At 36.4% G+C, this 15,688-nt stretch overlaps 1 protein-coding gene across 1 annotated transcript; it reads right to left on the bottom strand.

The window, feature by feature from the left end:
* Positions 1-911: 911 nt before the first annotated feature.
* optc (opticin) lies at positions 912-15,412 on the bottom strand. Its single transcript, XM_053484383.1, has 7 exons — positions 15,349-15,412; positions 13,411-13,587; positions 12,256-12,424; positions 11,972-12,130; positions 9,318-9,520; positions 3,690-3,785; positions 912-1,286 (listed from the first exon to the last, which is right to left on the bottom strand). The coding sequence occupies exons 2-7, from the start codon at positions 13,585-13,587 to the stop codon at positions 1,116-1,118; spliced, it is 975 nt and encodes a 324-aa protein (XP_053340358.1). The 5' UTR covers positions 15,349-15,412; the 3' UTR covers positions 912-1,115.
* Between the last annotated feature and the right edge of the window lie 276 nt (positions 15,413-15,688).

Genomic DNA, 15,688 nt, shown 5'->3' with positions numbered 1-15,688 from the left:
TGCTTTGCCAGGCGTTTACTGCAGTGTCATCTGCTGCATGTTTGTAGGTCTTTTATGCCTTCAGTTTTGTGTTTATTAAGTAAAATCTATGCCCTATTTGGTTGAGAGCAGTTGACTGACTTAGCCAACTTATCTTTGTTCCATAATTTTATTTTGTTTGCATATACATGTATGTAATATTTTATCAAAAGGATAATCTGTAATTTATCAGTCATCAGTCATGTACAGATCGAGACAAACATAAAGATATAAATGGTGCTTAAAGATAAAAATAATTCATATGTATCTTTATGTTACTGTATGTGCCTACATGCATGTCATGTTATAAATATTTGAGAGTTGCTAAGTAACCCCTTGCAATCACCTGTGCATCATCACAATTTTACAGTATGACCTCCAATATATACTGTATGATTCAAGGATACCTAGTCCAGAAAAGGGTATAGAACTGTAAATTTGATTGCATGCTTTTCTAAAACAGTCCAGGAAGAATTAAATGTGTAATATTGCTCAGTAAAATATGTGGTGTGATCCATGTGCGGAGACTGAGTCAAGGGTGATTGCTCATCAGGAATACCATAAAAAAAGGGCTGAACGCCACCATGTGGCCATTAGTAGGTTGGCCTCTTAGTAAGGCCTCTGATGCTTTATTAACACACTGAGTCTACAATCGTATATGTTGCATGTTTAAAAAATGTAGTTTCAGACTCACAAAAATATTTTAAGTTTTTAATATTCATTTTTTAAGTTTCTTATATTCACTGTTTATCAGCAATTCAAGTAATTCAGACAATAGGTATTATGTGACCAAAATACTATATGGAAGCAGAACATTGGGTTCATATAAGCTACTGAAAAACATCATTACTAAAAATCACTAAAGTATACTTAAGAAGCATAGCTTATTTTTTTTTATAAAAGAGCAAAAGGAAAAAGTATAAATAGACTTAATTTCTATCTATTGTTGCCCATTTAGGGTTGTCAGTTATATAAAAATTTGGTTAGTTAAAACCAAGACTTACATTTGTCATATTATCATATCACTTGTGACTCTTTCACATAACCTAAATCTACTGAAACACAGCAAGTCAAGTAGCCATATGCCCTGCTAACACTCAGTATGAGCTTCCCACAGGCAATCTTGGCAGGCAGACATAAGCCCGAGCATATTGGTTCACATCCAATGGGTTTCCGTCCAATCTAATGTCTTCCAAAGACTTGCGTACATAGCTGAGGTCGTGACTGTTGCAAAACGTGTCTTCATTCAAGGTCTGTATGTTGTTGTTCTGAACAGGAAATGAGAAGGTAGTGATTAGTTAGGCATAAAATCCAACAACATATTCAATGGAAATTGTCATGCTTTTTATGTGGATTTGAAATGACATTTCATTAAAGTTTGTTAGGAAGTGCTGTTTTTCAGGCTCTGCTCAATTGTGTGAAAAAAGTTCTTGGCCTATTAAGCGCATTCAATTAACAAAGTTAAATGATTGTGACTACACTTGGCTGAGAGAAGAACAGAAAGTGCAGCCAAATTTAATGCACTCACTCAGCCATCTTGGAACATGGGCATAAAAGCACTAAACAATTTGAAAACAACTTCATTATATGATGTTGCAACTTTAAATATACATAATAAAATGCTATACTTTAAATATATTGCTAGAAAACTAGCTGTGACCGTATTTAAATACTCAATACCGTATTCTACTATGCTACTTTGTATATTTATTATTATGTGCAATATTTTGGACTTCCACTGAACTTACAGCACATACTTTTGTTTTTGTGTGGTATGCCATGGAGGCGATCAGACTGTGGCACACATGGGGCATTCTTGAAGACCAGGTTGCATTGATAGCAGCTTGTTTGTATCGTTGGGTTGAATGTTTCTCACGGGAGCATGACATGCTTTAAAATCCCATGGTAGATGGCTGCATTTACCTTGAGCTTGATAAAACAGAAAGGGCCAACACCAGCAGATGACATGTCACCCCAAATCATTACTGAAAACTTCACTTTGAACTTCAATGCACTTGGATTCTGTGCCTCTACACTCTTCTTCCAGACTCTGGGATGTTGATTTCCAAATGAAATGTAACATTGCTTTTTATCTAAAATAAACAACTTTGGACCACTAAGCAACAGACCAGTTCTTTCTTTTTTTTTTTTTTTACGTAGCCCAGGTAAGATTTTTCTGATTTTGTCTCTGGTACAGGACTGGCTTGATACTGGAAATGCAATAGTCTAGCCCATTATCTAAAAATGCCAGTGCAAGGTGGCTCTTGATGCACTGACTACAGCCTCGCTTCAGTCCTTGTTAAGCTCTCCCAAGTTCTTTAATCGGCTTTGTTTAACAATCATCTTTAGGCTGCATCTTTAGGCTGCAATTTAAATACTCAATACTGTATTCTACTAAGCTAGTTTGTATATTTATTACTACGTGCAATATTTTGTTGCATACCTGTTGCAGACCTTTTTCTCCCACACTTTTCTCTTTCAGGAAAATTTTCATTAATATGCTTTGATATAGCTCTTCCAGAGATAACCTTCTGTGGCTCAAGCTCCTTAAGGAGAGCGTCAATGATTTTGGTCAACTCTCAAGTCGTCTACTCTCAAGTAGTCTTCCCCATGTGGGCACAATTTGGCCCTTGTCGAAGTCACTCAAATCCTTACATTTGTCCATACTTTCTGATTCATCAACAGGGACAAAATGTTTACTTGCTGCCTAATATATCCCTTCCATTTTAAGTGCAATTGGCACAAGATATCATAACTGTAGCTACTGTAACAAGAGGCATATTGTGATGGCTAGACGATTGGGTCAGAGCAAAACCAAAACTGCAGCTCTTGTGGGATGTTCCTGCTCTGCAGTGGACAGAAGCTACCAAAAGTGGTCAAAGAAAGAAAACCTATGAACTGGCGACAGGGTCATAGACAGCCTCGTTAATGCACCTGGGGAGCGAAAAACTGTGTAGTCTGATACAAAGTAAGAGCTACTGTAGCTCTTAAGGTTAATGCTGTTTTTCATAGAAAGGTGTCAGAACACACAATATTCTCTCTTAGTGGCAAAAAGGGGAACCTACAATATATTGCAATAGACCTATATAAAGACCTTTACAGACGTTCTCATTACATTTAAAAATTGGCTTTTTGGTCTTATTGATTAGTCAATGATAATTGATTTTAACATTTCAGGGTCGATGGAGCTGAAGTGTCACCTTCAGATTGCTGACTCATGATGCATGATGTGTTTTTTGTGCATCTATTTTTCACCCATTTGACATTTTTTTTTTAAATGTAGAGTTCATTGCAGCTTGTGCTCCATAACTCTTGATTGTAACATATTTTCCTCAATAAGTAAGAACAGAAATTGTTTGCTGCTGCCAAAGATAAAGACATAAGTCAATCTGTACTCTCTCATTTTTTTTTCTATTCTTACCTTATTTTTTTAAGTTAGTTTTAATAATTTGTTCCACCAGGAGGAGGTTTATTGGCTCCTTTTTTTGGCACAGTTTTGTCAATTGTAAATGTATATGGTGATGGTCCTGACTGAGAATTTTAAACAAAAGCTGGAAATCCATTCATTCAATTATAAAATAATTTCCCCTATTTATGGGTTGTCTGTCTTGAGAACTTTAGAAAATAAGCCCAAAAAATGCACGAGTGGAAAGAAAGCATAAGTATAAAACCTGCAAGTGAAGCACTCGTAGACTCTCAGGAAGTGGGACAGGAATGTAATCTAGTCGGTTGTCTGACAGGTACAGGAACTGCAAGTCTTTCATTTCCTGTTAAGAAATTCACAAAATGAGGTAGAGGAAGTGTCACAGGGTATTGCATGCCTCCATGGAGGCAAACCTGTCAAAAAAATAACATGTTTTTTGTTGATTGTTTAAAATTCTATCCATCCTTACTGAAACAGTTAAAGAATTTTATACGGTTAAGGCATTCATTCAAGATGTGTTCAGAGTTGATCTTATCAGATACCATCATTGTCCTGTTATCTGAGGATGTTCAATATAAAAAATATATATAATAAATGAATATCTAAACTAAAACCATTATAGGAGTATTTTCAGCATTCTTCCAACCTGTCCTACCTATCAAAAAATCCAGAAAATCACATTGTAGGATTTTTAAAGAATTTATTTGCATAAAATGATGGAAAATAAGTATTCAGTGGAAAATAAGTATTTGGTCAATAACATAATTTCATCTCAATACTTTGTTATATACCCTTTGGTGGCAATGACAGAGGTCAAACGTTTTCTGTTAGTCTTCACAAGATTTTCACACACTGTTGCTGGTATTTTGCTTGCTCATCATTCATTCATTCATCTCATTATTATCTACACACATTTTTCTCACACATACAGTACACACTTCCATAAATTTTCTTTTTTAAATTTTCTTTTCATTTTTGTGAAGCTGCTTTGAGGTAATAACCATTGTTTAAAGTGCTATATAAATAAAATTGAATGAATTAAATTGAATTGAAAGACCCAGCCATGTTTCATCTTCAATGCCCTTGCTGATGGAAGGAGGTTTTCGCTCAAAATCTCACGATATATGGGCCCATTCATTCTTTCCTTTACACGGATTAGTCATCCTGGTCCCTTTGCAGAAAAACAGCCCCAAAGCATGATGTTTCCACCCCCATGCTTCACAGGAGGTATAGTGTTCTTTGGATGCAACTCAGCATTCTTTCTCCTACAAACATGACAAGTTGAGTTTGTTTATTCTGACCATATTATTCTCCCAATCCTCTTCTGGATCATCCAAATGCTCTCTAGCAAATTTGGACATTGGCCTGGACATGTACAGCACTAGCTTAAGCAGGGGAACACGTCTGGCACTGCAGGATTTAAGTCCCTGGCGGCGCAGTGTGTTACTAATGGTAGCCTTTGTTACTTTGGTCCCAGCTCTCTGCAGGTCATTCACTAGGTCCCACGATGTTGTTCTGGGATTTTTGCTTACAGTTCTTGTGATCATTTTGACCCCACAGGGTAAGATCTTGCATGAAGTCCCAGATCGAGGGAGATTATCAATGGTCTTGTATGTTTTCTATTTTCCAATTTTCTAATTGCTCCAACAGTTGATTTCCTTTAAGCTGCTTACCTATTTAGGATTTAGTCTTTCCAGCCCGGTGCAGGTCTACAAGTTATTTTCTGGTGTCCTTTGACAGCTCTTTGGTCTTGGCCGAAGTGGATTTTGGAGTGTGACTGTTTGAGGTTGTGGACAGGTGACAAGTTCAGACAGATGCCATTAATACAGGTAACGAGTGGAGGACAGAGGAGCCTTTTAAAGAATAAGTTACAGGTCTGTAAGAGGCAGAAATCTTGCTTGTTTATAGGTAACCAAAGACTTATTTTACAGAGGAATTTACCATTTAATTCATTAAAAATCCTACAATGTGATTTTCTGGATTTTTTTATTTATTTTGACTCTCATAGTTGAGGTATACCTATGATGAAAATTACAGGCCTCTCTCATCTTTTTAAGTGGGGGAACTTGCACAGTTGGTGGCTGACTAAACACTTTTTTCCCCCACTGTATGTATAAATATTTTAATGTTAATGTAGGCACCAACCAGGAATCAAATCGGCCGGGAATGGAATGCACAGTCTTCTGAAGGAAGTTGCTCTGGATATTGCTAAAACGCTGAGATATATATATATATATATATATATATATATATATATATATATATATATATATATATATATATATATATATATATAACATACGATAGGGTAATTACATAACTAATGCTACCTTTCCTTAAATAATGTTATTTATAGTTATCATTGTATTACATACAAATATGGTAGAGCTACTTGCTTCTATGCAGCATAGCTGAAACATAGTACTTTTACTATAGAAGAAACCTGTGGCAGTATGGTCTTATGATGTGGCCTGATTTGGTGTGATATTGTGACTAAATTGATTCTGCACTAGATGTGATTATTGACTTCATAACTCTACTATTTTTTAATTAAAACAATGTAATGATCGCAGTAGAAGGTCTTTTACTCAAGGCAGTTTGTATTCATTCTACATCTGATGATAATTAAGTTGACTTTAACACTAACTACTTAACGCACTGCTGCCCATAATGCCAGTTTGAACTGATTATATCTAAAGGTCTTACAACCACTAAACACTCCAGCACTGTTAGTAGTTCAGAAGCTTAACCACTGAGCTACCACTGGCCCAGTTGTGGTTGGAGTTTGGAATAAAAAAGTTTTAACTCTAGACCTGCTGGTCAAAGCTACCAAAGTATTCAGATCAGTACTGCTATTTCATAACACACAGTTTTTGCAAACTGAAAATTATTTATAAAAAAAATGGATTATATAGTACTATTTATCGCTTCAAAATTTTTTATATGCTGTTACATGCTCATATGCCGCTGTGTGAGATAATATGCAGAGTCAGCCTGCTCAGCATTGCACTTTATGCCCTCTCCTGTTGTTTGAAGTAATCAGTGTGAACTGCTCTGTTTATTGATAATTAATTGCACTTTATATGTGCTTAAATGTGTCTCCAATGCAACCATTGAGCTGCACCGTGACTGCGTTCTATTGTGCAGTAGATTTGAAATAATTTACAATATATATATATATATATATATATATATATATATATATATATATATATATATATATATATATATATATACTGTATATGTGTGTGTGTGTGTGTGTGTGTGTGTGTGTGTGTGTGTGTGTACTAGAAGCAAGAAAACCTTGGTACAATCAGGTCCACCTTGAAAGTTGCTCACTGCAGCATTTCCTATTTTATAGTTAGTAAATCAATGTGTGTTATGGAGCCTGGGTGTTCTGGCTTTGTTGCTGTTTCTGGTTTACCAGATTTCATGAGTGTGAAAAGTGAGTGGGCAGGATCGGGGAACTCCTCAATGACTCTACTAGTCCATGTGTAAAATCCCCTGTGGTAGATGTCCTGCAGTGAAGGGGGATCTGTCTCTGTGATTTCTCTTTTTTTATGCAAATTGAATGCATATGACATCTGCTTCAGGCAGTACTGTTTGGGACCTTAGGTCCATGCAGCTAAATCTGATTTATTTATACACAAATCATCACTTGTTTTGATGATGTATGACAGGTTATTGAATCCAACTGCTACAACAGCACAAGCCTACAACAAGTTTCAATGCTGTCAGACAAACACAGGAATCTAAATCTACAGTGGGTGCAGCCCCATAGAACTGGACAGCTGAAGACTGGACATAAACATTGAATGATAATTTTTTATCTTCAGCTGCCAGTTCTTCCTTTAGTTGTAGCCCCATCACCTCATGTTGAAACTAAGATGTGTTTCAAAATGCTTCTTTGCTCACCACAGCTATGTTGAGTAGTTATAGTATGTGACCTATTTCATCTTTCTGTCAGCTTGAAACAATCAGGCCATCCTAATCTACCCTTTCTCACCAAAAGGTTATTTTTGCCCACTGCCTTTCGCTAGATGCCATTTTATGTAAAATTTTATTCACCTAATTTTATACACCCTACCCCATACCCCATGATACCAGTACACCATATCATACCATACCATACTATACCCCATCATACCAATACACCATATCATACCAATACACCATATCATACCAATATACCATACCATACCACACCACACCATAGCAATACACCATACCATACCATACCATACCATACCATACCATACCATACCATACCACACCATAGCAATACACTATACCATACTATACTATACCATACCATACCCCATCACACCAATACACCATATTATACCATTATACCATACCATACTATACCATACCATACCATAGCAATACACCATACCATACCATACCATACCATACCATACCATACCATACCATACCATACCACACCATAGCAATACACCATACCATACCATACCACACCATAACCCATAACCCATGATACCAGTACACCATATCATACCATACCATACCATACCCCATCATACCAATACACCATATCATACCAATATACCATACCATACCACACCATAGCAATACACTATACCATACCATACCATACCATACCATACCATACCATACCACACCACACCATAGCAATACACCATACAATACCATACCATATCATACCATACCACACCATAGCAATACACCATACCATACCATACCATATCCCATGATACCAGTACAACATATCATACGTTTACACCATATCATACCATACCATACTATACCCCATCATACCAATACACCATATCATATCAATATACCATACCATACCATACCATACCATACCATACCATACCATACCATACCATACCATACCACACCATAGCAATACACCATACCATACCATATCATACCATACCATACTATACCCCATCATACCAATATACTATATCATATCAATATACCATACCATACCATACCATACCATACCATACCATACCATACCATACCATTACACTATAACATACTATACTATACCATACCATACCCCATCACACCAATACACCATATTATACCATTATACCATACCATACTATACCATACCATACCATAGCAATACACCATACCATACCATACCATACCATACCATACCACACCATAGCAATACACCATACCATACCATACCATACCATACCATACCACACCATAACCCATACCCCATGATACCAGTACACCATATCATACCATACCATACCATACTATACCCCATCATACCAATACACCATATCATACCAATATACCATACCACACTATACCATACCATACCATACCGTACCATACCATACCATACCATACCACACCACACCATAGCAATACACCATACCATACCATACCATACCATACCATACCATACCATACCATGCCAGTACTCCAAATTAAAGCAATACTGTATACCATATCATACCATACCATACCCCATGATACCAGTACACCATATCATACGTTTACACCATATCATACCATACCATACTATACCCCATCATACCAATACACCATATCATATCAATATACCATACCATACCATACCATACCATACCATACCACACCACACCATAGCAATACACCATACCATACCATACCATACCATACCACACCATAGCAATACACCATACCAGACAATACCATACCATATCAATATATCATACCCTATCATACCAATATACCCTATTATACAAATATACCATACCATATATTATAGAAAATGTATTTGTTTTCTTTTGCTTGGATTTTTTTCCTTATCTGCCCTAGTGGTCTGAATTCTTTTGTGTCTCTGTGTAGAGCATTACCATATATAGAATTTACTACTTGCCTTAAAGGCTTCTCTGTGTATGCCAGCACTCGTCAGACGGTTATTGCGAACATCAATGTGCCTCATAGTGGCTGGAAGCTCAGGCAGAGACATAATTCTGTTGTCAGCTAAAAATAGGTCCTGGAGCTGTGGGAGAGTGCGGAAGGTGTCCTCATCCAAATTGGAGATCTGATTCCCTTTTAGGTCGATTCGTTTCAACTGATCTAAAAAGTGAAAAAAAAAAATTGGTTATTGGTCCATGGATAACTCATTAGATGACACAGTTGTCAAAAGCGAAACACAATTAATGGGACTGAAAACTGCATTTACCTCAGATTCTCTAATAATAATTGTTTTAAAAAAAAATACTACAAACATCACATTAATGTTCAGGAATTAAATGTCCACTTTCTGCCATGTAGGAATTTTGCCAGATTCCTCCGCAATTTCATAAATAAGTGATTAAATATATGATTTGCATGGATTTACTCTTGCCATCACTAGATAAACTGTTAACATTTTTGCCATTAATCTAAATATGGAAACAGAATATTTTAAGAGTATTCATGAAATCATGAAATACAAATTATTAACAAGATCTCCATGTTCACAAGACGCCTTCCAATTGACACTAACATCAAATTATATCTTTCTATGTATTTTTTCTCGTACTTGCATTCACAACACACGCACACACACACACACACACACAGTCACGGGAAAGTCAGGGAAACCTCAACGCATGCGGATAGTGAGAAATTATAACTGTATATTTCGGAAAGTAAACTGATAACAGTTCTCTAAAACTGCGCAATAAACCTCACAACCCTTGATGGGATTTTTTTTTAAACAAAAACTCTTCTTTCTATTTCCATTTAGAGTGCACTCATCTGTAAACTCAATTTGGTATTTGGGTAAACCTATGCCCAGAGAACAGCACATTTATTGCTAATCAGGAAATGCTCCTTTAATAATCATAATTGCTCTTAAATTCTCATTAAGGCTTTAATGTAATTTTTATGGGTGGTGTAGTGCTTAGTACTGTCGCCTTGCATCTCCAGGGTCCGGGTTGGATTCCCAGCCAGGCTCGATTCCCGTCTCTGTGTGCATGAAGTTTGCATGTTCTCCCTGTGCTTGGTGGGTTTCCTCCGCGTATTCCGGTTTCCTCCCACAGTCTAAAGATGTGCATTTTAGGCTAATTGGCATTCCCAAATTGCCCGTAGTGTGTGAATGAGAGTGTGTGTATGTGTGTGTGCCCTGCGATGGATTGGCACCCTGTCCAGGGTATACCCTGCCTCGTGCTCTAAGTCACCTGGGATAGGCTCCAGGTCCCCATGACCCTTAATACAGGATAAAGTAGTATAGAAGATGAGTGAGCGAGTGAGTGAGTAAGTGTAATTCTTATGCAGTTTTAAATTGCTGCATATTAACTACCTGCTTTTGTCTTATGCATTGGCCTTGATATACTTTCTAAAAAAAAAAAACAATTTCTTAAAAGCACTAGCTTCTTTTAATCCAAAAATATGGGGTACATACTGTATGTAAGTCAACAAAAAAAAAAAAACAGAAAATACAGCATCAACAGAAAGATTTCAGACCCTATCCAAATTTCTTATAAAGGATTGAAATAAAATTTTCCTTATCAGATTATACACAATAATCCACAATGACTAAGTAAAACCCATATCTTATTTGCATAAACACCCTTTGTTATGTCACTTGCAGTTGAGCTCTGGTGCATCCTATTCTTATCAATACTGTAGTCTTTGAGATGTTTCTTCAACTTGACTGGAGTCCACCTGTGCCTAACAGTTATTGGATATAATCAGGAAAGGCACAGACCTATATAAGGTTGCACAGTAGACAGAAGGACATCCATCAATGTAGCACTCCACAAATCAGTCCCCTGTGGTAGAGTGGCCAGGCAGGAGCCATTCATCACTATAAGGCACATGATAGTCTGCTGCGAGCTTGCCAAAAAGCATCTGAAGAACTGTCAGACCATGTGGTCCGATGACACAAAGATTGATCTGTTTGGATTCAGTAATTAGGGCACTGTGCATCACCTTATTCAAATAATCCCTACAGACAAAGGTTAAAACCTTTTGCAGAGTGTTCAGGGTCTCTGACTGGGGCAACCATTTACATTTCAACAAAACTATGCCCTCCCAAAAAATCACCAAAAAAAAAAAAAAAAAAAAAAAAACACCACCATTTGTTTGCAAAAGTTCTGAACTGACCCATTCAGCGTGTAGACCTGAATCCAATAGAGCATCTCTGAGGAGACCTGAAAAACAGCTGTGTACTGATGCTGCCCATCCAACCTGGTTGAGCTTAAACGATTCTGCCAATGAAGAATGGAAGAAACTTCTAAAAGAAAAGTGTTCCAAGCTTGTAGCATCATTCACAAGAAGACTTAAGGCTGCCATTGTTGTCAAAAGTGCTTTGACTAAGTTCTGTGTATGAATACTTATGTACATGGGATATTTTTTAATAAAAAGTTTTATTTTGTCATTGTGGACTTTTGTATGTAGAATGAAAAAGGAATTGAATTCATTTAAAATAAGTGTGAAACATGAAAAACCTGAAGTGGTGTAAAACCTTTCTGTTATCACTGTAAGTGTACTTGTTCCTCTACTGGGAAGCATTGAGGGGGCTCAGCATCAACAACTTACTCTGGTTAAGAAAGTCCTTTGCCTTGACCGCTGTTATCTTGTTAAAGCGGGCATAGAAGTGTGTGGTGTCTTTGGGCAGAGGAGGGATCTCGCTTAAATCAGCATCTTCACAATACACACTGCCGCTGAGGCACACACACAACAGGCAGGTGGGAAGGCCTGCAGAGGAACATGATGTTGCAATAACAGTTTTCATCAGCAGAGGGTGTAAGATTCACAATAAAAGAGAATTGTGTTTGTTCAACGCTGTTTCAATACTGTATGTGATGTCATGTTTTACTAACCCAGGCCAGTGTCAGGGCCAAAAAGTCCAGGGCCCTGAAAATCCAGTGTAGGATGGATTGTGGCTTTGGTGGTCTGTGGAAATGTTACTGCTGCTGTTTTGTTTTCAAGGATAACTGTGGGAGGTAGATGAGTAGCAACTGCAGGAGGAGCCATAGTCTCGACCTCAATCTGCAGAAGACAGACATTTTTTTCATTCATACTTTAAGAAAAGCAACATTTTACCTACAATAATGCTCAATGTTAAGCAATGGATTACTTTTTTTTTTTTAGCAACAATTTAATACAAAGTATAACAATAATATTATTTAATTTATTAGAAATATAAAGATTATACACTAGAGCAGACACAAAAATATACTTGTTGATATAAATATGTATAAATCTGTGATATGAAATTATAATTAATTTTATTAAATATATGCAGAATTTAATTTCTTTAAACTTCTTGGCGACAACTTTCATTGTTAAAAGCACTATACACATAAAATGTAATTGAAATGCAATGTGATGGTTTAGTGGTTAGCACTGTCGCCTTGCTCCTCCAGGATCTGGGTTCGATTCCCGCCTCGGGGTCTGTGTGCATGGAGTTTACATGTTCTCCCTGTGCTTGGTGGGTTTCCTTCAGGTAGTCCCGTTACCTCCCAAAGTCCAAAAACATGTAGATTAGGCTAATTTGTGTTCCCAATTTTTCCATGGTGTTTGTTTTGTGTGCTCTCCTGGAATAGGATCCAGGCCGCCTGGAGTGAAATGCAATGAATTATGGGTAAATTGTTATAAATAGAAGCATAGATCATGGGACAGGGACCATCAATCATCACCATGGCTTTGCACAAACATCTGGAGTCTATGCCAGCTCGAATGCACACTGCCATTAAAGAAAAAAAATGTTTCATAAACTAAGCAACTCTGAAAGCCATTTAATAATTTCAAAAATTCTATATATCGATGTAGAAGTTAAGCCAGGAATATAATATTCCATGCTTTAACCACATAGTACAGTTGCTACAGTGTATTATATTTGGTGCATAGTGTTTTTAGACATAAACAGAATATAATTCATTTTAATATTTCACTGAATGAAAAGATACTTCTTCCCTGTCTCCTGCATTTTTTAAAGAATTGTTTTCCTTCAAGATACTATTTTGCACACTAACCACAATTCCTGCATTCTCAACTTCCTCATCCAAGACATCATAGTCATAGGTTTCTCCATAGCTGTTCAGGTCCCATGTGTCCGAATCCTCATCATAATTCAGCAGATCAGAATCAACTGGAGGAGCTGCCCAACAGGAGCCAAGCAGGGCCACAGCAACCACTACATACAGCGCCATCTATGTATGGAAAAGATGAACAATTACCACCAAATTGAATCTAATTAGTAACTAGTAAGTATTTACTAGTAAATATTACCCCAAAGCAACATGCAATTTTGACATGTGTTAGTAAGAAACTTTTTTAAAATTTAGTCTTGAATAACATTATTTATTGTTATATACTGCCTGGCCAAGTTGCTGTTTTTTACACTAACTGATGCAGTGATTAGAACAAAACAGCTGGAAGACATATCATGAGGTTGCTGAAAAGAAGGGTCAGATTAGAGCCATTATGAAGGCTTTACACAGCATACTGTACTGTAAGTACCAGACACATTTTAATATCAACTGCTTAAAGGATATTACAGGAATTAAGTTAAAAACTGTCCAACCATGTGGTTGGAAAAATATCTTAAAGCTTAGTGAAGCTGCCTCTGGAAAAAAACAGCTATGAGTAAAAGTGAAAGCAAAAGCATTTCCATATATGTGGTGGAAAGCATTGCCTGTTTAATCCAAACTAATTGGCTTTAGTTTGCTAAAGATTGGGCTTTGGAGCAACGAAAAAGGTCATGTTTTGGTCTAACATCGTGCCAGTCGAAAGTTTGGACACAAGTTTATTTAAACAATCCTGGATTTTTTCAAAAATCTAAAATAACACATACGACATTATATGATTAAACAACAATAACAACAACAACACATCAATTGGAAACAAGTCATTTTTTTATTTTAACAATCACCAATTGATGAACAGCACCTCAGATTACAGTAGAACTGTTATAAAGGCTTTACAAAGCATACTTTAAGTAGCAGACACATCTTAATATTAACTGTTCAAAGGAAATTATTGCATATTTTGGATGCCTTTTAACCAAAAAAATTTGACTGGTAGTGTAAATCCAGATTTTTTCCAGGTAATTCAGTTAAATTCAATTAGATTCATTGGACATGATAAAATAAATAGTGTACAGCAAGTGCTTTCTATCAGTTTATTTTTCATTATTTCTTATTTCACTATTGCCTATACAGAATAGGTTCTTATCTGACTATTTAAATATCAAAGTGAATATGTTTGCCATTGCATTGCCAAATAACTGTCAGGAGTAATTTTCAGTAATCGACTTCTCAGATTTCCAAACACCTACAGTATGTGTACATTTTCTAGTACTGCAATCTTTAAAACTGCAGTATGCAGCTGTATGGCTGTGCTTATATACAGGCCTGATAAACAGTTAGAGATGTTTAGACTATAAAAGGTATCTCTGTAATGAATGCAGAAACAAATTTTACTTTGCTTGCTGACACAAATGTGTACATGAGTATTTTTTTTTTTTTTTCTTGATTTTGTTGTTTAAGATGCCAATGACCTGAAGGAATTTTCCTGATGTCTAAGCATCAAATAGTGACAGTTTACACTTCTAGTCCATACAAGGACAGAGGCATCATTTTGGTCACTGACTAAATCTTTACATGTAATCAGATTTATGGTAGGTACACATTTGCAGATTCTAAAATTACGAATGAAAGGCAACAACAACAGTGACAACAACAAAAAATGTGCAAGTTATAAAATCAATAAATCTTACAGCTTTGTTTGAAATTGAAAAAGGCAAGCGTTGACACACAATTGGATTCAGTTTGGTATTACTGAATATGGACATGCGATTTTTACATACAATCTTTAAAAAATGAAATTTGTAAGCAGCAACCCGCAGACCGAATCTAATTAGATGATAGCCTTTAGTAAAAAAGATAGAAAAGGGACAAACATAACCATACCTTTCGTGCATCGAGTCTTGATGTTGGTGTGTATAGCTATATTGAAAGCTAGCGTCTAAGCAATGGTGTTAAGTAGAATGCCTCAGAATTGAGTGCAGGGCTAACTGAAGCCAAATGAAGAGGGATGATGGGTAAGAAGGGGAAAGGCCAGGTTCTTTTGAGTGTTTGTTTGCTCAGCTGTCACTAATTCTACAGCTTTTACATAATTTGCCTGTCTGGTTTTCTAATTAGATCTTGGGGTTTTGGGGACAAAACAAGAAAAAAAAAAAGAAAAAAATTGGTTTCTGGTAAAAAAAAAAAAAAGCTTCCTTGTGGATAATCCAAAGCTTTTTTTTTTTTT

This window comes from Clarias gariepinus, chromosome 23 (genome assembly GCF_024256425.1).
Source record: "Clarias gariepinus isolate MV-2021 ecotype Netherlands chromosome 23, CGAR_prim_01v2, whole genome shotgun sequence".
NCBI classification, from domain to species: Eukaryota; Metazoa; Chordata; class Actinopteri; order Siluriformes; family Clariidae; genus Clarias; species Clarias gariepinus.
Note: the sequence above shows the minus strand (reverse complement) of the source record. Positions and strands in the feature narration are given on the sequence as shown.

What these genes read in the sequence shown, in the direction of transcription:
- optc (XM_053484383.1), bottom strand. Translation starts at nt 13,587, where the DNA reads ATGGCGCTGTATGTAGTGGTTGCTGTGGCCCTGCTTGGCTCCTGTTGG. An exon ending in TTGAGAATGCAGGAATTGTG is followed by an intron (nt 12,425 to 13,410) that starts GTTAGTGTGCAA and finishes TGTCTTCTGCAG; the next exon opens with ATTGAGGTCGAGACTATGGC. An exon ending in TACGAGTGCTTCACTTGCAG is followed by an intron (nt 1,287 to 3,689) that starts GTTTTATACTTA and finishes TTTCCTGTTCAG; the next exon opens with AACAACAACATACAGACCTT.